The 22,714-nt window shown below is 49.3% G+C and overlaps 1 protein-coding gene across 2 annotated transcripts in view; it reads right to left on the bottom strand.

Moving 5' to 3' along the window:
- Positions 1 to 20,507, bottom strand: part of LOC104486206 (rho GTPase-activating protein 20) — a 30,637-nt gene extending 10,130 nt beyond the window's left edge. The window contains exons 1-6 of one of the 2 annotated variants that reach the window (XM_086756580.1): positions 20,371 to 20,507; positions 6,738 to 6,820; positions 3,204 to 3,374; positions 2,451 to 2,600; positions 855 to 896; positions 10 to 103 (exon numbers count right to left, since the gene is read on the bottom strand). In XM_086756580.1, the coding sequence (XP_086612706.1) occupies positions 10 to 103; positions 855 to 896; positions 2,451 to 2,600; positions 3,204 to 3,374; positions 6,738 to 6,817 (537 nt within the window). In that variant the 5' untranslated portion in view covers positions 6,818 to 6,820; positions 20,371 to 20,507. The remainder of the gene's footprint in view (positions 1 to 9; positions 104 to 854; positions 897 to 2,450; positions 2,601 to 3,203; positions 3,375 to 6,737; positions 6,821 to 20,370) is intronic. The other variant, XM_086756581.1, reaches the window with a different exon arrangement.
- Positions 20,508 to 22,714: the final 2,207 nt, after the last annotated feature.

The raw sequence follows: 22,714 nt of genomic DNA, 5'->3' as shown, positions 1-22,714 counted from the left end.
GGTTCTTACTTTACTTACGGAAGAACAGTTGTCAGCATCCAGCACAAAGATCTGAAGGGTTAGATTCTTCAGATATTCGTTCTGTTTTACCTCATTGATATGCCTGAAAGTCAAAGAAAATGGGAGGCAATATGATTCCCCAACCAAACTTGAGAAGGACCCTAACATTTGGATCCAGGAAGTCCAAGGGATCTGCTCTTGGGTGCTATAATAAATACAGATTAATTATAACGTAACAATAACATGCAATGTTCATAGTGCAGTCACATGCTCTTACTGGTTTCTTTATCTTTCCTGAGGCCCCAGACTAGCAAAACCCCAGTGGCAGTTACTTTAATGCAGAAAGATGTGTCTAGCACAACATCTTCCAGCATCCTTAGGATCACTACTGCTCGCCACAAATCAAGAGACTTCTTCCCCTCTCTACCTATATAAACACTTCTGCCTGGATGTCAGTGGAAAAAACATATAAAAACATAACATGAAAAAGAAACAACGCTAGCTTCTAGATGTCATAAAATACAAGCTTTGGTTCAAATCAAAAAACATCTGAAGAACCAGTAACACTTGTGACACTCCCATAGTTATTAGCAAACTCCACCTCCAGCTCCAAAGGAAAAACAGTGCTCCAACAAAGCTACCTTCTAGTGGCTTAAGCTCTTCTGGGCTGTTAACAGCAATTTTGCTTTCATCCAGGGGCTTCTACATTCATGTTTCAAAGGTGGATTTTTCAAACAGTAGCTAGACACTTAGTGTGCTGAAAATCGGAGGGCAATTTGACACCTGGCAGGACAAATTTCTCTGAGGACTGCAGAGGAACCACCCAGGAGGAGGATGGACGGAGGGTCACTTACCACAGTAATGCTGACAGCCACCGTTCCTTCACATCAGCTGAGCTGAAGATAAAAAGGGAGGCAGATCATCAAACAAGTGCTGAGCGGGTAACAGCCTTTGGAAACTCTACCCAGTTTCATTTATATATAGCTGTAAGTCAAAGTTCCTTCCTGCAAAGCCCTGGAACAAAAGCACAGTCCTTTCCTGCTTCTGTCCTATTTTAACAAATATCAAAAATAACAATAACAAAAATATCCCAGCAACAAACTGGACCACATTTCCTGCCCAGCCTGGTGAGCGTTCAGATAAGGGACAAATATCTTTCTGTGATGTTGGAGTTAACCCATCTGTGGGGCCTTATTATTTTTGCAGTGACCTCTAATTGCTATTTTCTTTCTCCTATTATTTCCTTCCCAATGTCTGCCGTTCCTAGAAGCTCCTGTTGTCAACACTAGTTACCCGGGTCTCAGTAATGTGAAGGAAATTGAACTGCTGTTGAGTTTGAACTAAGGCACAAACGGCAGAGCATGAATCCTAATCAGGAGTGCATCACCCAGGAGACCATCCTGAGCCTTGGAAATCACGAGACAGCATCTGCAAAACCATGTTTGGTTCCCAGTCCTGTTTGCACCAAGGCAGAAGGAAAAGCATCAGGTCAGATCAGCCCTTCCCAGCTGTGCCTGCAGAACCCCTGAGGACAGAGCGGCCCTTGAAGATGGCTGACCCCTCTGACCCCAAGAGAGAGTGTGAAGCAGAGACGCCCGAGCTAGCGGTGACCCGGGCCCCCTCTGGCTGTACCAGCTCTGGACTCCATTTAGCCAGGCCAGACCAAGCTCCAGGTAATAAAAAGCTCACCTGCTTTTTGGTGAGCCCTATTAGCTCAGGCATAACATTGGGAGTGCCTTTGAGAGGGCATTTGGACATGAACGGGCTACTCTCTAGCCTGCTCTGTGCTGCCCTGCATTTCTATTTTTGGGGTTAGCACAGGCTAAGCAAGCTCTGGACTGTGCTGCTTGTGCAGACCCATCTTGAAGAACCTTTCCATTTTTATCATCTGTTGCGGTGGGCTTGGGACACCCTGGCAGACAACTGCAGGAGGAAGGTTTTCCCAGGAGCTGCCCGTGCCACAGTAGGAAGCGGATTTAATCCTGGCACAAGGCCACCTGGCATTTTTCACTGACATAACTAACCTGCCCTTCATAATGAAGAATTCTTGAACTAGGGCTAACCTCCTAGAGGAATGGCTGCTGGCAGGTGCTGAAACAACACGCTTGTAAGTTATACGATGGCACGAGCTGGCCTGCTATGGTGGGTTTGGTTGTGATGTTCCAGGATGCTCTGCAGCAGTTAGCCCTTGCTATAACACTTGTGAGGCTTCGTACCCTAAAAGGCTCTCAGGGACCAACCTGCAAATGTCTGTCTAAGATGACTGTCTCCCAGCACCTAAGTTTTTACAACACTGCCTAATGTGAGTGGGTGGAAGTCCTCTACTCAGTAGGGAGAAGACCTGTAGTAGAGTTCAGGGCCCTACAGCCTCAGGCATTGTTTGGCTTGACACATGGGAGACCTGGGCAGCTGCCAAGCTGCAGAGGGAGTTCTGGAGTCTGATGAAATACCTGAAGGTGACAACATAGTTGGTGGTAGGCCAGCCGATGACAAATGAATTCTCAGGACCCATCTTTTTCTCTGTCACTTCGCTGAGACAGCTGCCGATCCACACTTCACTCAGATGCACCTGCTTTTTCAGCTTCAGGCTGGAGGAGGATCTGCAATTCAAATTATGGATTTCTTACGCCAGATCCTAACATCTAGACCTCCAGAGGCTGGTCGTGTCACCTTCCAGTCACGCAGACGCAGTGACAGCAACAAGCCCCCCAGAACTAAACATCTGGGCACGTGGAGGAACTACAAGAAAGTTTTGCAAATGGATTTTGGGGTTGGTGGCTGCAGTGGGACAGCTGCAGCTTAGGGTAATGTGATTCACTAGAGCCACATGCAGGCAGATGGTGATTTAGGCTAATTACTGTCTATGCTAATAGCTGAAGTCACCGAAGCTCTTAATTTATGTGTGGCAGAAGCAGCCAGACCAGCAGTCAGTCTTCTGTCCTTACTGCCTGTTGCCCTCATGCTATTTCTTCAAGAAGCCACATAAGGGAAAGGGCAAAACCAATCAGACAACCTTTTCCTTCAGGAAAATGGAGTGAAACACTAATACCAAGAAGAATTTCTGGAGATGAAAGGGGGAGATGCCACACTTTAGATCCACATTCATAATGAAGAGTTACGTTGATGCCTGCTCCAAAAACAGCTCAGAGCCCAGCTTCAACAGCATACACTGGGGAGACGCAGTGAGCGTGAGTTCCTCTTACTTGGACTTGGCGATGACCAGCACATCACTGAACAAGATCAGATGTCTCTCCAGGGTCTGCAGGCCCACGGTTAGCTGTACTCGCTCATCCAGGATGAAAACGGAGCCCGGGCTGCTGAACACCCCACCTGGCAGCCCATTGTCGGAATGGGAAGAGGAAAGGACAGTTTCCCTGGGGGAGGAAGAAAAATCATAACACTTTGTCAGAAGCTTTTCTCACAAGGGTTCGTGTCTGGACACAAGTGACCGTTTTGGAACAGCCTGATAGTCCTGTGCTTCTCCCAGCACTGCCACCAATGCTCTCAATTATGAACTGCATTTGCCTGCCTCTGCCCAATTAATTTTACCATCCTCAGACAGAGAGAAAATGGCCCAAATGCCCACACGGAAACTGGGGAGGCTGAGCCGCTGAACCATTCATTTTTGAAACTCAGATGAAACACTTATTTCCTGCATGTGTGTCAGCTGTGACTCAAAAAGAACCCAGAAAACCCACGGCTGATGGCACAGCTCAGCCTGGCACGGGGAGGCACTGCCATTTCCACGCGTTTTCCATCCATACTGAACCGCTTGTCAGTGCAAGGGCTGCAGCACGAAGGAAAGGAACTGCATGTTCCCATCTAACTCCCGCCATCTGATTCTGGCTTGCCTGGCTGCAGTCCAGGATCTTGTTTCTACTGAGGCTGATGTAGGTGCTGACCATTTCCAAAAAACCCCGCCAGTTTTTCCACGTTGACTGCAGTCAACAAGCCACTGTCAGGATCAAACCAGATCCTTTCTCTGTGCTGTTCCCAGTGGGAATTGCTCCACCGAGTGCGAATCTCCCCACCTGCTCCTCAGCGCCCTCCCCGAGCCCCCCTCAGCGCTGCTCCTGGCTCTGTGGGGCAGTGCTGGCAGGACCACGGGTCCCACGGCCATCTCCTGGGTCTGCCCTTGCTCTACAGGTGGGATTGCGCTGAATGAACAAGCAATAGTTCTTTGTCGAGCCTTGCTCAGTGCCCGGCCCTGTCTGAATTTGCTAACCTCTGAGACATGGCCTTGGATTTATGTAGATGGAAAAACCACAGAAATCCTCCTGTTTCTACACAAAGACAAAAACCCGCATCTCGTCTGCAGACAAGGATGCATCTGCAAGAGACACCTTCCCTCCAGCCCTCAGCAACACTCCTCTAGTCTGAGGGCAGTCTCTACACAAACAAATGAGAAAACACAGGACCTTTGAGGGTGGCATTTTTGACATTGTTAGTCCTAACTCAGTTACCACTGGCTTCACAATTGGGCTCCTTTGATTTCACAGAGTGAGGTTAAAGCCAGCCAGTAGCTGCTTTTTTACAACCACCCCCCAGAAATTCCCTCTTCCCTCCTCACCACTCCACAGCCACCAACAAGTGAATTCTTGGCTTATGCCTCTGCTGCCTCTACAAGCGAGAAGCTAAATCACCTTTAAACTTGATAGGAAAAGCTTTCCATGTGCGTCAGTCGAGCAGTGGGAGCCACAGCACCTCACAATCTCAACAGTGGATTTCCTAACGCTGGAGGGGTTACACAGCTTGGTAAACACAACAGCAGACAGCAAAAAAAGCTCACCAATACTCTGGTGGCCCAAGCAAAGATGGCATTGTACCAGCTCCCTCCAGAGCAATCCATCATGAGAAATGTTTAAAGCTTCCCTCCCTCATGAGGAAATTCTCCAGCCAAATAAAGTCAAGAATTTGTTTCTCTTCTTTACTTTTTTTTAGTGCAATTTAGATGGGGGCGGGGGGAATGACAAAGAAGCCACATAACTTGGTCAGAAGACAACCAAAGGGAAATCAGTCCTGCCCTTAATGTTAAATGATCCTACGGCCCCACGTCCCTGAGGAGTGTCCTGATGTTCCACCCCAGGACGTCCCTGCTCGGCCACCCTCTGGGTGCTTGTCACCGGAGGCCTCTCTGGCCCCTGCTCCGTCTGCTGGACCACCGGCGGGAGGGCTGGCCCTGAGATTTGGACATCTCAACCTCAGATTCATGCGGGCTTGTGAGGGGGCTGGGAGCTGTTTCTGGGGATGGAGGGAGCGCTGGGCAGTCTGCCCGTGCTCTGCCAACGTTGTGTAGGGTAGCGTCAGCTCAGGATGTCTGGTGGGAGAGCGGCCAGATCAGGCCATGCTCCAGGACAGTCACGTCCCTGTCGGACGACAGCAGCTTTCCCTCACTGCCAGTTTGGGTGGTGAAAAACCTGTGACGCCAGAGCCATCCAGACTCCTGTAGGTGTAGAGCACCAGGAGTGTCAGCAGATAGAGTCAGGTACAAACACGCCGGACATGCAGATCTTCTGCTGAAACAGTCAAGTGCTAGCCGTGACCCGAGTTCCTTGATCCTCTAATGGGAGCTGAGCCCCCCTCATCATCCCCTCTTCCTCCTGCAGCACTGTGTAACTACGACACAGATGAGGGGTGCCATGCTCCTTTCTGCCTTGCTCTGATAGCAATCTTATAAATAACATTTCCTGAGGGATTTGTTTAGTTTTATTTTTTTTTCCTTTGTAAGAAAGAGATGATAAAGCTGAACAGCTAGACATTTCAATCTGGACCAGCCCTCCTGAAGAACACCCCTTTTTGTATCACGCCATAGGTAAGCTCTGGACAGACCCATGCCTCCAAGTACGCTAAGTCAATTGGCAGACGGGGGTCAGGGCACATGAGAGAAAAGCCAGGAGAGCTGTCAGGAAGAGCTGGAAACTCTGCTCCTCAGTCCAGCTTGAACTGTACAGAGCATCTCATGCCCTGAGGGCAGAGGATGCCTCTGTGAGGGACAGAGGAAGGGCACCTCACCAGCCAGTCCCAGCCACAATCTCTGGACCTCGCTGGTGGGGTGAACACCCCTCAGAGCTGAATGACACAAGTGAATGACACAAGCTGAATGACACTGTGAACACCCCTCAGAGCTGAATGACACAAGTCTTAGAGCTGGTTTATCCCAGCCAGGTCAACAGAGGAAACACTACAGAAACTTACACACTGTTTCTTGTACCCGATTTTACTGGGGTGTCTCTGCACTGTGCAATATTCTCCAGGTGTATTTATACCTGGATATAACAGGATCAAATATCTAGGCCTAACACTATCTGCATTGAAAATAACCAGCTAGCCTCGCATGGTGCGTTGACCTGAGCTGGCTGCCAGACCCCCATCCAGTTCCTCTCTCCCCCCCTCCCAACAGGACAGGAGGAGAAAATAAGACGGGAAAAAAGAGGAATTCATGCACTACTTCCCATCAACAGGCAGATGTCCAGCCTCTGCCTGGGAAGCAGGGCCTCAACATGCATAGCGGTTATTTGGGAAGACAAATGCCATAACGTGAATGTCCCCCCATCCTCCTCCTTTCCCTCAGCTTTTATTGCTGAGCACGACACCATCCCAGTAAAAATGAAACTCTTCCACTATCTGTCCACAAACAAACTGTCCTCCACACTGTTAAATGTATTTGGAAATTGGTTTGATTTTAGTCTGTACAGGCAGAAAGGTGGAAAAAGGAGTCACAAAGGTATTTCCTCTACCTGGAATGGTATTTTGACTTGCTGAGAACTTTAGTAATGGCAGAAGGGGTAGATCGTCTTCTTTGAACTATGGGCTTCATCTTCTGCAAGACAAAAAGACATTCCAGTTAGCTTGGCCACGTGGAAGCAGATCTGCTCACTGCACTCCACAAGTTCTCTTTTTATCTACTTAACGCTCATGGAACCTCAGCACCAAGAGCCATGATCTGTGCTCTCAGACACCTCCCTCCCCGTCCTTACTATTAAAACTCTCATCAACTCTCACATTTATGTGGGACACTTAAAACTTTCCTAACTGGAAACGCTTCCGGTTTTCACAGCTGAAATTCAAAGTAATAACATGAAATTAAGCAGAAAAAAAACGCCACAGGCTAAAGGTCAGAAAAAACTTCCTAATACTCATGCCATGGAATCGTTTGTTAAGGAAAGGCATAGAAAACCAGTTAAAACCACTGGACAAAGCTACAAACAGCATATAATACTGTGGGGAGCCATATTTTATGGGCTGAAGGAACGGATGAGGTTACTTTTCCCTGTCTTCATTTTCCATGATTTACAGCTTCAGCAAACAGACTGTTACTAGGCCCCTCTCCAGGGAGTGTAACCTCCAGACACCTTTATACTTTTTAACAGTCACAGCCACCAAGTCTTGTATGACACAGAAATAAGGCGGCTGTAATGGTGAGACTGGTGAGTTAGACACGGTAACTATCCAAATCAACATACACACACAAAAGTCACAGGTCTCCTTTTATTTGCTAAATGAATGTTGTGCTGGAGAAAGATGACAGATTTTAGCCTGGGAGAGAAATTCTTACATCAACGGCTCTTGCTTAGTAAGCATGGGAAAATCTGTCCCAGGGCTCATTTCTAATTTCAGCGTTTGCCCGTATTAGAGCTCCAAGTACCGGGCAGTTTAGAGTATGCTGAGAACTATTATCTTTTGACTTTGGAATGTACCAAAATATGGAATAGCTTAAGAATAAAAGAAACCAGGATTGCTGGTTGAGGAGAGGTCCTGTAGAGAAAGTATGTTCCTTTTGTTAACCATATACTTTTCAAATGCTGTGCTGAATGCAGAAATATTCATCGCACATGAGCTCGCCAGTCCCACCTTCGAGTACACGACACTACTACAGCTCAGCACCTTACAACTACATTAACGTGACATTCTTATGATGTTAGAGGAAGGTATTATCCTCTTTTCCCTGATGGAAAGGCCACAAAAAAAAAGCAATTACAGTGAATTTGGGTGCCTACTGTTCAAAACACAGGACCTGATTTTTCTGAGCAGACAGAAAGCGTGGCTGAGGGCGTTGGGTTGAGGCTCTGCTCCCGCTCACTCTCCCTGGAGCTACAGGGGCTCAGCACGGCTGAGTCTGTCTCCAGGGATCTATGTGAGGAATCCCCGAAATGGAGAACAGGGCATTAGTGACCACTTCAAAAGCTGGTGGGAGTGATTTACCACACTTCAGAAGGGAAATCGGTGGCAGAGGCCGGTGTGGAGTCTAGCGGCCAGGGAAGGCGCGCTCCTCCTCAGGGCCCGTTCCATTTACAAGACACCTTTTGACTTCTGTGACAAAGGGTTAGGGAATTCTCCAGGCAAGAGCTTTCTACAACACAGACTCCTGATTCACTGCCAGATCTAGTCCCTCAGAGCCCCCCAAAGCCCAGGCAACTTCGTGAAAAAGAGCGTATGATCATGTAACTCAAAGCTGGAGTGGGATGGCAAACGCAATTCAGTAAAGCAGTTTCCTAACCTATGAACACTCAGCTCTGCAACACCAGCAGTGCTCTCCAAGCAGAGCCCATGGGTATGTGTATGCAAGCAGACACTGACAGATGGACAGCAGTTTCTCCCTCAGTCCCTGATACGACCTTGCCAAGCAAAGATGTGTCTTCAGAAGTTTCTCAGAGAGAACTAAATAAAAATAACATCAGCTCAAAAATGTTTGTTTTTTAAAAAAGAAAGTCCCTACTAAAATGGAACATCTGGCTTCCAGAGGTGCCTTAATAGGATAAAATGTTCCTACAAAACACCGTACAGCCAAGCACCCGTCATGCAGCATCCTAGGGTAGGAGGAAAGGAGGGGTGCGGTTGTCTAGTGGAAAACTCCAGCAGCTGCAAAGGTCACTTGGATGAGTACAGCCGGCACGCAGGGCGACCGGGTGCAGCCTTGTGCCAGGGCCATTGTAGTAACATCCTGAATGGCACTGTAATAAAATCTTGCACGTGATAGCATCTTCTGAGCCGAAGAGTCCTATGGCACATAATAACCTTACTGCAGGTAAAGCAATCATTTTGGCCACCCCAAAACCAGTCTCCTCTGAGGCACAGCATGGTAAGGAGTACCAGTGACACGCCTGACACGAGTGTAATGGAGGAGGACATTTTACTTAGCATAAATTTCAGGGGAGATACGAGAGAGCCAGAATTTACTCACCAGCTGCTACAGAATAAAGTACTGGTGGATTTATTCTCCTGACCTTTAGAACGGTTTCAGGTTGTATCTGGATGGTGGCAGCAATGCCCTCCAAGAAGCCTTGTCTTTGCACACCCATTGCACTTCTCCAGAGCAGGCTGAGGACCTGCTCACCAGCACCACTTCCAGCAGGCACTGGGCTGCCCACGGAAGTCTCACACAGGCAGAACTCTGGGTTTCCAGTCAAACGCTGTGACCACAGGACACAAAATATTCCCCATGTGCTATCTTCAAACACAATGCTGAGATCATCAGTTGCACAGAGGTCCAGTTGCCCGATGCCAAACAGACTCTAAGCAAACCAGAAAATCACCTTTCAAGCCCTCACCAAAGTCCCTTGAGCCTAGCCAGTCAAGTGTCCTCAGCAGGACATCACTGAGATGATGGCCACAGGATGCACTGCTTTTGGATGAAGGGGGCACCTCGGTGTGCCCCTCCACGTTAGAGCAGGGAGTGCTTTCGCGGGGAGCCAGCTCTGTGCACATTGACCAGGCACTAGAATCGGAGAACGGCCAAGGGGACACGGCGTAATCGCTGTGCTGTTTTGATGCCATGGAAACAGATACTCGTTTACCCAACATACTCTGAGAGTGCTTGAACACTTGCAACGCTCCGGATCGTGTTTGTGCGTTACTCGGTTCCGAGCTGCCAGTTCTAGCTGTGTATTTTTTGGCACCGGGGAGGCTGTGAGTCTAATGCCCCTCATTCCAAACCCATGTATGGCCTACACTATCGGCTCAGCTGGCCAGCACGAATGGGTTTTTTTCCCCCCACTGACGTCTGCGCTTGAATGTTACTCTTCAGATAGCGAAGGTGGGATGGACCTGACAAATAGTGACACCTGCTCAGCACAGGGTGGATTTTCCTTCTGTCAATAGCTGGTCAAAGCCCGCAATGTCTGTGGCACTGGAATGTTGCTACTTGGTTTAGTTCACATTCAGAAATGAGAACAAATTTTTTTTAACAGTGCAATTTTTCTGCAAAACATAAATTTAAATACTTGTTTCAGAACCATTGATACACTGTGCCTTCAGAAACACCACCTGCTTTCTTCGACCCTAGCATCTGCTGCAAGCTGACAACTTGTGCACTCTGCTAGCGGCAGCGAGAAGCTGCCTGGCCAGGCGCATCGCCGTCGGTCAGAGCAAGGCAGCCGAGAAACACGTCCCTGTCACCGACGAGCTGCTGACGCTACGACAGACTGCAGGTTATGATGGGATGGACACAGTCATGGAGGTGGCTGGCCTGGCCACCTGCAAAGCCAGGGCTGGCTGGACGCAGGACCACCTGCACAGCGAGACGTGACACATCTTCAGGACTTCGAATTTCTGGGTTAATCTATTTGACAGGGCTGCTGCAAAGCTGCAGACCGTGGGGCTAGGTGGGTAAGCTGGCATGAACTGGGGATATTTTCCAATAGAAACTCGCCTGACAGGAAGCTTTAAGATCCTGTGTGGCAGGAAGAGTTCCTTCAGAGTCTTCCCTTTGTTTTACTGAAAGGTGCTTTCAAAGCAGTGTGTTTACATCAAATGTTGGTTTCCAATTAATCTGCATTTTCCAGGGAAAAAAAATTTACTACAAGAAGGTGGCTGGGTAGCTCTGCTCTGGCCATTAGGTATGTCATCACTGAAAAAGGGACTGAAAAGCCAGACTGAAAACAAGCACCAGTGTAGAAATAGTAGGATGAAGCTCTGCAGAGGCTCTGGCAAGAAACGGGGCTAGCTAGCAAGTTTAAAACTAGCCTGGCACACCCATAGTGGCCTGCGGTCGGTAGTGGAAGTGTCCTTCACGAGGCCTGAACACGCAGCACGGAGGGTCGGTCAGTCAGCCGGTCCCACCCCGCATGCCTCTGCTTAGGCAGGGACGACAGCCACCCCTCCCTCCCCTTTTGATGAGCAGTGAATTGTGCACTGATTTTATTAATGTTGTCCCTTGCTAGATAGAGAGGGGACATAATCTAAAACTAAAGCGTGCCTCCGGATCTGGGACATTCACCCATCAGTGTCTAATGTGTTGTGAAGGAAAAGTCCAGCTGCCCCCATGAGCTCTGAATTCAGCTTGAGCATCTCCCTTTCTGTTCCTCACTATGTGGTTGTTTAACGAGCCCCTGCACCAGCTCTGTTGCCATCATAAGCGAGATTTAAAGAGGTTTGAAGCTGCATTTTATTACAAATCACATGGAAATGAGATCAACTGCACACTTCAGACCTGATGCTGGACTGGCTTCCCTGTACCCAGGGAGGGTTAAAAGCAGTAAGATCAGATACAGGGAGAGGGTTAATTTAGGCCTACCTCTGTCCTCAGCACTCCGATGTTTCACCATGAGTTCTTTTCGTGCTTTTGAATGGAGCGACCCTATCAACACGTCACCGGTACGGCTGCAGGACCCAGCTCACGCTTCCAAGGGAAACCCGCTTCTCCCAGCGCTCTTAGCCGGCGTGCCCTGTTACTCTTTTATGAGGAACATTTGGCTGTCACTGTCATTCTCCCTGACTTAGACAAACAGTCCACTTTCTAGCTGTGAAGATGGTGAAAGGGTATCATATACCTTCAAAAAAAAAAAAAAAAAACACACGGACTCGGAGTCAATTCCATGCTGACATTCAGATCATTTAGGGAGGCTTATGTTGCGAAAGGCACAGCCAGAGACAGTAAAACACAGGCCACAATGTCTTTGATTATTTGGAGCATCACAGGTTGTTCAGAGCCAATTACACCAATACTATTCTCAGTCTTGAATGGATTTTGTGGAACACTATCTTCCTACGAACAGTCCCATCACAGTGCCGGTGCGCTGGGTCAGAGCAGAGAGCTGATCGCTGCTATTAACCCACTGAACCCAGCAAAGGCACGTATTTCAGTGGTCTACTGGAAACAGCAAAAGTTACTGTATAAATGTAGCACATGGCTCTTCAGCACTCAGGCAACATTTAAAAAAATCCTGAAGAATCCAGTTAAGAGTACGGAAACAATTAACTGATCGCTTGGGCTTGGATCCACTCACGTGAAAACAACTGCTGCTGCTCTTCCATCCAGCAATGAGTTGATGTCAGCAGTGACATTTCTGCACAAGTCTCTTAAGGCGATAATGTGAGACAGACCAACAGCTGTGAGCAGACGGAATCAGAGCAGATCACATCTCAAGGAATAACACCAGGAATTCCCGATATCTAAACATTGGCCATCATCTACCTGTCTGAAGAAACAGGTCCTTTTGCCACCCCTGGGGCTACAAGAAACTTTTCCACAACACTGACTGCTCACCCCACCTCACAGGGAGCGGCATTAACTGCCCGTGTAGCCCAATTAACGCTACGCTAATTGCTCTATGTCTCTGGCCACCCTCAGACACTGGTAGTCCATTCTGTTTTCTGGCTAATGCAACCCTGTTCCAAGCCATCCAGCCTCGTTTTTCCCACATTCCTTCATGTTAGGTAAGGACGTGTGTCTGTCCATTCATGTTTTAATAGTTTGCACGACTTCACCTTGCCCAGGGTGAAAATTCAGTGCCCACAAGAGAAGAAAAAAGCGCAGCTGTTTCACGAGCTCTTTAGGGTGAGTTTTGCCAGCACAAGCATATGGTAAAGCTTTAACATTTCCTTGCAAATGCCAGGGAGAATCTTTACCTCTCCTGCCAACACTTTAACTCTCTGAATTCCTCAAGAGCCACAATTAGCCTAATTAATCAGAGGAGGAAGTGTAAAATAATGTTGGGTGGCCACAGCCCAATATTTTATTTGTGGATGCGAGTCAGGGCAGAGTTTAATGTGAACTCAGAGCTAAAAACCTTGGCTGTAAGTATTTTATCTGAGGCATTTCACACAAGTTCATCTTCCCATGTTGTTGCACTAATTGCTTCCCTCTCCCTTACTGCTAAAACGCGGCTCCAACCAAACTCAAAACATTTCTTAAAATACGCAGAGCCTGGGGGCAGTAAATCAGTTTGCAAGGACACACTTTGAAACATTTCCTTTTCCTTCCAAGAAATGGAGCCCTGATGGTTTATTTTAAAACGTCCCATATAAGGGGGACCGGGAGAAACAACACTCAGCTGCCAAGGGCCGAGTGGGTTTTCCACGCGGAGGTGGCCGGAGATTAGTTTGACTCACACTCCTCTGTTCTATGCCACTTTTTTCCCCTGCTCCCATGGATTCCTTGTGCCTGCAGGGCCTGCCTTCGGGAGTCTGGAACAACACCACGGCAATGGCCAGGAGAGTGGGTGTCCTGCAGAGCACGGGGGGACTGCTGTCTCGTGGAGCCCCAGAGGTCTGCCCGACCGCAGCGGGTCTTCCTGAACACCTAAGGTAATGGTCCAGTTCCTAAACAGACCCCAAATTGGGACACCTGGACCTTGCCAAGGCTTGGGTCTGTGTTTCTGGCTCCCAAACACAGCCTTGCCCGCCTGGCACTGTCCTCCACCAGGACAGTCCATGCCCGGGGACGAGCACAGGGTTTGCTCCTGTGACACCGCACCACCCACCATGGTGGGAGAATTAAAACCTCCTTTTGTAAAATTTCTTCACCTTTTCTTGGAGTTCCTGATGGTTAGGTTGCAATTCTGATGTCCAGGGCTGAGTAAATTTGAAATATTTGCTGACAACAGATTAGACCAAACAGCTGCCGCCTGTTGGGATTTTCCTGCAATGCTCACTCTCATGGTGAAAACTTGCTGCCACAGATTCTGCTACATGTTTAGCTAGAACTGTATAGCAGGAGTCTCTCCTCATCCTTTTCTTTCCTTTGAGGCAATGCTAAAAGCTACCCCAGGAACCTCTCACAAGGAATTCCTGCCTCTACAGCTCTAAGGAAAACCTCTGCATAGCTCTACACACATCTATGGTCTCCAGCATCAAGCTGCAGCACGCTCTGGTTATGAGCACAGCATCAAACAATTATGAGGCGACTACTGATAAGACTCATGTTGGAAATCGTCAGGGGCATGCTTTTATAAAGCTCTTTAAACCACTTAATTCAGCTAGTACTTTGGGTTAGAGGTTTCTGTTGTAAAGCTGGATGTATATATAACACTGGAAGGGAACTTGCTGGATTTCACAGCATAAAAATTCACCGCTGAGGCCAAAGTAAATTAAGAATCATGTTCTTTCTTTTAAAAAAGTAAATAAATAGTTCACTGAATTGAGCTGTGGCAAAATGAAAAACTTGCAGAGCAGCCAAACCTGAGGAACTGAAAAATGTAACACATTCCTTCGTGTCTTTAAAATAACCCCCTTCTCTTCCCCTCTCTTGGTTTAAAACTCCTCCTCCTGCCATATTAAAAATTAAAACCTCATAGACAGCTGGGTCTGCCCAGCTACAGAATTACTTCAGCCTTTCCAAAGCAGGGCCTCTGAGCTTGAGGATGCCAGTCCAGCCCCTGCTAGGGCCCAGATTAACTGCCAGTGCGTGAAACGCACGGTACCCACACTCCACGTGCGGTATGGGAAGATATAAACTGCACCAGGACGGGAAAGTGTAAACTACAAACAGCTGGTGAGGCAGCAACGGTCCAGGTCCATTGAGCAGACAGCACATCTCCATCCCAGTGCTGTGGTAGGAAACCTCACCTCTCCCTGCACACACATCCAGCACTGCCAAGCGGTCCACACACGCATCCCGGACAGAGACTGACCAGACACGCTCACCACCTCCATACCTGCCTCGGCTTTCTCTCAGGGACAGACACAGGCTTGCTTCTCAGACAGCTTCCTCCAGCCCTTACACGAATGCGTGCATGAACCGTGCTCCCCAGGAAAGGTCCCCAGTTCCCCCCTTACAAATGATCGTGCTGCAGGCCGAGGGTCAGCGGCTGACCACATCCCCTCCATCAGCAACCTGCGGTGCCTGTGAGCCTAGGCACCCAGCGCGTGTTGCAAGTCTGGTGTTTCTCACCCATTTACAGCAATTAAACAATTTTATTTGCAGCCTTGCCATGGAAAAGACCTTGAAAAGAGGCAGCTCTGTGCATCTGGATTTCATTAGAGCTGAACATTAATCCCTTTATGCCTTATAAGCATCCTGTTAGCATTATAGAGACTTGGGTTTCTTAAATGGCATTCTCAGAGCTGGCTGGCTGAAAAATGGGTTCATCAACAGCACCTCTGCTAGCACACACACCATGAAAGGCATTTCCCTCTTTCTGCTGCGTGCTCATCTGCCTGTCAGCATCAGCAGGGCTAGCACACTTACTGGTAACATTCACTGTTGAACTCCCCCTCAAAACTCACAACAGGTTTGTGCTGAATTGTAGGATTTAATCCCACAGAATTTTGCAGTTGATGGAAATGAAAAATGGGCATCCCAGCTTCAAACGAGGATCCAGACATCATGAATTTCAGTGGAGCTGCAAGGCTAAGTTACACGAGCTAGGCAAATAAAAGTAGACTTTGGCTTCCCGAGAAAGAGAAGGAGAGAAGGCAATCATGGACAATGAAGAGCTCAGAGATGAAATAACCCGGAGGCCAGAGGACGGTTTGACAAGTAAGGCTAATTAAGAAATATGCATGTTCTTGTAGTAAAAAGCTCTTGCTATGAACCAATGCAAGTCCAGTTTGCCTTAAAGAACATGTCCCAGTTCTTTGATGGCACAAGAGGTAGAAAAAGATAAGAGAGGAACCAAACTACTCACATGAAGTTCCTTACATGATGCTGCTATAATTATTCCATGGGAGCAACTGCTGCAGCCTACTGCGGAAACTCATAGGTGAGTCAAGGAGAAGAAACCATTAAGGCAGAAAATGTCTCGTTCCACCGACGTCAATGATGAAACGCCAGAGATTTGCAGAGACTAGGATTTATAAGAGTGGGTACAGCGTCTCCAATGAATCAAAGGCTAGATAGCACAATGACTCTTCATCTCCCACGCAAGGGCACAGGCTGGGGCCAGGGAGGTGTTTTTGCTCTGTGGGACAGAGGGGCAGAGAGGTCACTGCGACACGGAGGTCACACCTTCTCCTGCGAGCCCCCCGCCTGTGCCGGCACGGGGACAGCAAGTGGCTGCGGGGCTTTTCAGAGATGTCACTCTCTGTGCCTCTATTTCTGGTGCAGCCTGAAGGGGCAGGCAGTGGAAAACTCTGAGAAACAGTCTATTTAAAGACAAATATTCTGATTCACATATTATTCCTTGCCTTCATTTCTCCCAGTATTTATTTTTCACTTTTGCCTTAACTTCTACAGGAACTAGTGTGAAAAGTGTGTCAGCTGAAACTAGACCAAATATAGGACACACAATGGGGCACAGATGACCCCAAAGGCTTCCTAATCTGCCCCTTATGCCTCATTTCCCATTACTTGGGTTTAACACATATTTATGTGTAAACCAATACCTCAAGTCATGAGCATTTTTGTGAGCCTTTGATAAATACTTTATAGAATTTTTCAAATTTTGAGGTGTCCAGAGCAGAAAACAATTGTCCAGCAAGATTTACAGAAGAGCTACATACATGGAATTTTTATTTTCCATCACTTAGCTGTTAGTCCCTATTGGTTTTGTTAATTTTCAGGTAGAAAACTGACCCGAGGCTGAACAGTAGCGTCTTCATTTGCTCTCCCTGTGCAAGCACACGTGCACGTGCACACAGACACATACATGCATAAAGCTCTTTGGCTGATAAGACATTTATCAGCCAATAAACGCAGCAGGCAACTTCAAACCAAATCAAAACAGGCCTTTCAATAGGAATTATGAAAAATAAGTTTTAAATCACAAAAACATCCTGTTTTGCTTCAGTTTCTCTCTCACATGCCACAGGCTGGACTCCACCCTACCTGTTTGCAGAGGGGCTAACTATGGGCTGCAGGTTTTGGAAACTTTCAGGTCCTTATCTGTCCTGCCGTTTGCTCTCAGGGGAACGCGAGGAGGGCAGCGCTGTGGAGACAAGAGAAGAGGGGATGGTCCCTGTGCCAGTCCTTCTTCCCATAGCTCTAAGGTCCCTCAGGAGAAAATTATGAGAACTGGAAAACGAACAGAAGTGAGCTTCATTGTTTTTTGTTTTTTAAAATCACAGTGGCTGTCACAGTCCCAGCCTCTGGGTGAAGTGGAGAAGGTGCTGTTAAGCAGACTTGCTACTCGCTCTGCTAGGCCTAAGCACTCGTATTGATGACACTTTCACAGAGAGAGTATCCTGAGGAGATGCCAGGTCCCCCACCAGAAGCACACGGAGAGGTGGGGAGCTGGCAAAGCCCATTTCCTGTCTTAGCTGAGAAACCAGCCGAGCAGACCAGACGTGCACCGTACTTCAGTACCACCTCCAGGTGACCTCTGCTCGTCAGCCTCTGGCCAGAGGATACGGCTGTCTCCCGAGTGGCGCTGCCAAATGGGTGATGTGCTGCTGGCACTCCGGCGGCTGCTGGGGCTGCTAATCTGAGACGGCTGCAGCCCGAGGGAGGCGTGACCACACACAGCTGTAAGCAGGACACAGGCGGGTAACAGCACGAGTGGCCGAGTACTACTGCAGGCGCGGTCAGAGACCCGTACATCTGGATCTGCCGGGGTGCTGCTTGCTGTGATGGTGGCACCAGCAAGGACGGAGGAGTAATATGTGGATCGAGGTCAACAGATCAACACAGGAATCTGGGGGTGTTTGCGAGGGTGAGACAGCAGAGGGGTGGTGAACCTGTGGCTGGCAGGAAGGTGGAGCATGATGTGCTGCTGTAACCTGTCCATGAGACACCAGGAAAGGACCCACAAGAAGGATCTCTGCATCAGCACCGCCAATCAGAACTGTCCATAGTACAAGCATGAGAGGATCTGAGATCCCTCATGGCTAGTCACTAAGAACAAACATCCACTACATCTTCAGGCTAATTAAGAGAAACCATATCAATGGTACATCCCTCAACATCTCCCATACCTATGAAGTAAAACCGCTTTGACTACACAGATGCTGGAGTCACATCCCCTGGTTCCAAGCTAAAAGAGTTCTAGCCCCCGGAGCTAGCTCCTCTGCAAAGACAAGGCCATACGCTTCCCATTTCTGGGCCCAGCCTAGCTGAATTATAATGGACAAAGGCGAAGCGCCAAGAAGCATAAAAATGGTCCCTCCTGCAAATACCAAGCTCACCCAGACCAAAGCCATGTTAAGCGATTTACACGTGGGTTCAGCCAAAACGTAAAGTGCAGCAGCACTTAAAGATGGGTCAAAAGAAAGGAACTGCGTCCAGCGCTGCTGATGGAAAGACCTTCACTGAGCACCACTGAGAGTCTGCAGGGGCTAGAGATGCCTATCCAAAATTAGGTTAAGCGCCCATCCCAAGCGAGGTATTGTATTTGACAGGGATTCTCTGAACCAGTTGACTCTCAGAAAATGTAAATATTTTTAAACCAATAAACGTTAATATTTGTTCTCCTCTTGAAAGGAGTCTATGTCAATTTTTAAAACATCACTAGAGGGCGTTAAATAAATAGGCTTCCCAATCAAGCCAACTGCCTGTACAGGCACTGATATCTCCGAGAAAACTCTTCAGTTGCAAACCTTGGGGGGAAGGTTTAAAAGGTCTATGCATATCAAAATGGGCTCCTGACCACTTTCTCTCTGGCTCACAAACTAAATGCTTTACTGTTCTTTAGAAGTGCCCTGGACAGCAGCAGCCCAAGGGCCCAGGAAATGCATCCAGGAACTTCCCTGCAGCTGGGCACGAGCTGTGCCGGGTCTCAGCGAGTCATTGGGCAGCTGTCCCATGACCAGGAACACTGCCATTTATACATATCCCATCAAGTACCGGTGGCCAATTAGCTTAAAATCATGCTGGACAAACTGATGATCAGGTTGAAGAAATCTCTGGGAAGGCTGAGGTGCCTGTGGTGCTCTGTGTCCCAGGGAATACAATCCACACAGAAGCTCCATGCTCCTGCAGAAGCGGGTGTCCATGGCCCTACCGCTGTGGCTGTGCAAGCGAGCAAGCGGCTGTGATGCTGAGGCAAAGAACACACTGTTAAAGGCCCTCGTGTTCCATCTCTGCAGGTAACGTAGAATTGGCACATCACAGCAACACTTTGGGTCACACAGAGGCATCAGCAGACAGAGGTCTCGTTAGGAAAAAGAACGTTAAGGAATGTTCTAAATGTAGAAGAAGATGGGAGGGTAAAGGCAAAAACCAGATATCTCTGTCTTTGGTAGGGCCTGTAGGTAAAAACTGCAAGCATCTCTAAAGAACTGGCAGCAAAAGCTGCAAGAAAACTTCACTCTGGATCACAAAGATCTCTCTGGTTGTGGGCACCCTCCAGCCCCTGGCAAGCACTAGAAGTATTACAACTAGTTGCAGATTTACTTTTTTTTTTTTAACAGAACTTGCTATTTATTCCAGTGGAAACTCCCTGCAAAGAAAATAGTTCCACTCAGCTACTGTTTGTTTTGGATGATTTGTTTGAGAATTTCACACTGGCATTTGGAATAATGTTTACAGTTTTCATTTTCCATTATCGCAGGCGAGCCCCGTGCTAACACGATGTTCTATTGTTTGTTTTTCTGCATTTAGCAGATCGCCAAGGGCAGCTGCCGTCCGGCGCGGCCGGAGCATCCCTTCCCCACCGGCCCGCTCCCCGCTCGGCAGCGGCGGCCCCGCGCTCCCCGCGAGTCTGGAAACACGCGGCAGTCACGCAACGGCGGCTCTGCCTGGCACCGCGTCCCGGCACGAACGCGTTCGACAACTCTCCCGCGGTAACAGCGGGATGCCGGAGCGCTGCGGTTCTGTCCCCGCTCCCGAAAGGCGACTGCCGACGCGCCTCACGCACAGCCGCCCGCAGAACCCGCGCTGCGGAGCTTTTCGGTCCTTTCCCTTCCGGCCCGGCCCAAAGCCTAGAGGGTCCCGGCTCCACATGCGCCGTGAACTCCCTCCCCCGCCCTGCCGCCCCTCCTTGCTGAGGAAACCGGACTCCCCTGCTGCCCCCGGCGCTTGCCCAGCGCCACCCGATCCGGCCCCGCGGACCCTCGGCTTCCCCGGCGCCGACAAGCCCGGCCACGCCGCCACCGACCCGCAGCCGCCTCCGGGAGGGGGGGGGGGGGGCGCGGGCAGGCGACCCCTCCAACGTGCAGGCAGCTCTGGGGAAGGGTACGACGAGACATCCCCTCCCCGAAATGCAGCCCCGAGGTACCGGGCAGGGCCCAGCCCCTCACCCCGGGAGGAGGGCAGCGGTGCCAGGCGCCGGTACTTACCTGGCCCCGCGCAGAGCCCACGGCGCAGCTCGGGGCGCCGCCGCGTTCTCATGCCCACAGCCCAGGCGCGGTACCGCGCATGGTTGGCGGCGGCGGCCGGCGAGACGACTCGGTGCGGGGCCGAGGGCCGGGGGCCGGAGGCCGGCCCGGGCGGGGGGGCGGGGCGCTGCCGGCGGGGCGGCCCCGCGCGGCGCGGACCCCGCCGACCATTGGCTGAGGGAGGGGCCGGGCGGCGGCGCCCCCTGCCGGCGCGGGGCGGCAGCCGCGGAGGGGCCGGCCCAGCCCCAGCCCCAGCCGCAGCGGGTGGGGGCCGGAGACCGGGCTGAGTGCCCCGTCCGCGCCCGCCCGTCCCTCCGGGGGTGCCTCCCAAAGTCCATCCATGCCTTTGGGAGGAAGACTGTGGTTACAACTGGGTGGTACCCATCAGAGTATTTGGGACCATCAACCTGTAGCCATTTCCTCCACATATTGTGGTCTTTTCCTGATCCTCACTCATCCTCCTTCCAGCTTTTGCACTGTGTTCATGTCAAATTTCCTCCTTTTTCTGCATCTTTTCTCTGACTGGACTGCAGCTGTTTGGCGGAGAGACCACAACCTGCTCAGAATTCTGACTACAATCTATTGCAATGCAAATACAAAAATAATGGTGAGAACTCTTCCAATGGAACTATTTTTTTTCCCCAGTGGAAAGAGCTGAACGGTTCACATTTGTGGGAAACCTGTTTGTTCTGGCAAATCTTTTGGTGGAACTCAGGCAAAAGCCCACTGCAGGAAGGCCTCGGCATGGACTGGTTTGCTGCCAAGGCAGCTCAGCCCAGCTTCTCGGCTGAAAGCCTCATTTTTTGAGAGCCTATGAGTACAGGGCAGGTCAGTTGTCTGGGGGCTGGTCAGACACTGGAGGCCTCGCGAGGTGGGCTCCTGCTTTCAAGGAAGGCATCTAAGGTCTGGCATCTGGGTTGGAAGCCTAAGGATGTCTCTAGGAGGGGTGTCTCTCGGTGCTGGGAGTCCTGAAGGCTTACAGAAATGGACAGAAATACTGCCAGAGCCACTGCTGACGGATTTACCAGGCTCTGCTGCTATTCAGTGTCCTTGGGTTCCTAGGCAGATAGAAATTCCGTATATTAATTTCATACTTCTACCTTGATGGCTGGACAGAAATTACTACGTAAAGCAATTAAAGCATGCACTGACAAGGTACATTCCTCTCTGGATTGCAGCACATTTCATGGGATCACCAATAACCTGCTGTGGCAGCCATTCAGCTTTCCACTCTTCTGTGCCTTTCGCGGAGAACTTGGTACCCATGTGCCCTCCCTGCTATGTGGAGAAAGTGCATGTGTCATGTTCCTGACACTGCTATAGAGCTGATGGAAAAGAAACACAGGGAGTACTAAAGGGAGTACTAGTAAGAGAGAAAAGGCGTTTAGTTACGCAGATTATTGCTGTGGAAAGATTTCCAGATTAGCCTGTTGCTATTTCCTTTCTAATGAGTATGAGGTGAATATTTGTGGGAAGCCATCCTTTATCACCAGTTTTGCTAGATCTTTCAGCTCTTTTTGTGTGCCCTGACAAAGCCAGTATTGTTCTCCTTTGTATCCCTCTTCTCTTATTAAATAGGTACTTTGAACATTTTATCACTTAGTGACTGTAAGTTTTTTACCTTAATCTCTTTTAAAAATTATTTTTAAGTGTCTCTTCCTGCATCACGGATGGTGACCTTGCAAGGGGAACTTGCAGTGCACCCACAATGCAGATCGAATATGTGGGCTTCTCCTGAATCATCCCCCTTTAATCCTTGACCCCAGGAGGAGAGTCGCTATCTCATTTCGGGAAAGGCTTGCTTGCCATCCTTGCTGTATTTGTGTGGCCTCTTCCTTGATCTTTCTGCAGGGAAGCCAGTTAACGGCAATTCTACTAATAGATTTTGTCATTAAGTTCTTTGTTAGTGTTACTGTAATGTACAGGGCTGCAATTTTTTGAAAGAGCCCACTAAGTCGGGGTTTAAGTCCTACTGAAAGTCAAGGGTAACTGGGCAGCTAAAGCCAGTGGGCACTCCGTTAAGTTCTCACTCCAAGACTTTTAAAGCTCCTGTCACTGAAATGTTTTGCCATCACAAACAGAGTTGAGAGGTAGGTAAATGCCCTCAGAGATGAGCCCAAAAGCCTTGCTCTCCTCCATTATGGCACAGCTCAAAGAGGGATTGGCCTGGGTGGCTGACTCGCAGGCTGGAGCATCTGCCACCGTGCACCACTGAGGAGACAGGAAAAGCGGTAAGGGCCAAGGGTGTCCCGCCCCCGCCTCCCCACCCCCCGCCCTTGCCTTTTTTTTGGGGGGGGGGGTGTTT

This window comes from Chlamydotis macqueenii, chromosome 11 (genome assembly GCF_036417535.1).
Source record: "Chlamydotis macqueenii isolate bChlMac1 chromosome 11, bChlMac1.mat, whole genome shotgun sequence".
Classification (NCBI taxonomy): Eukaryota; Metazoa; Chordata; class Aves; order Otidiformes; family Otididae; genus Chlamydotis; species Chlamydotis macqueenii.
The sequence above is the reverse complement of the archived record's forward strand: the minus strand, read 5'-3'. Positions and strand labels throughout refer to the sequence as shown.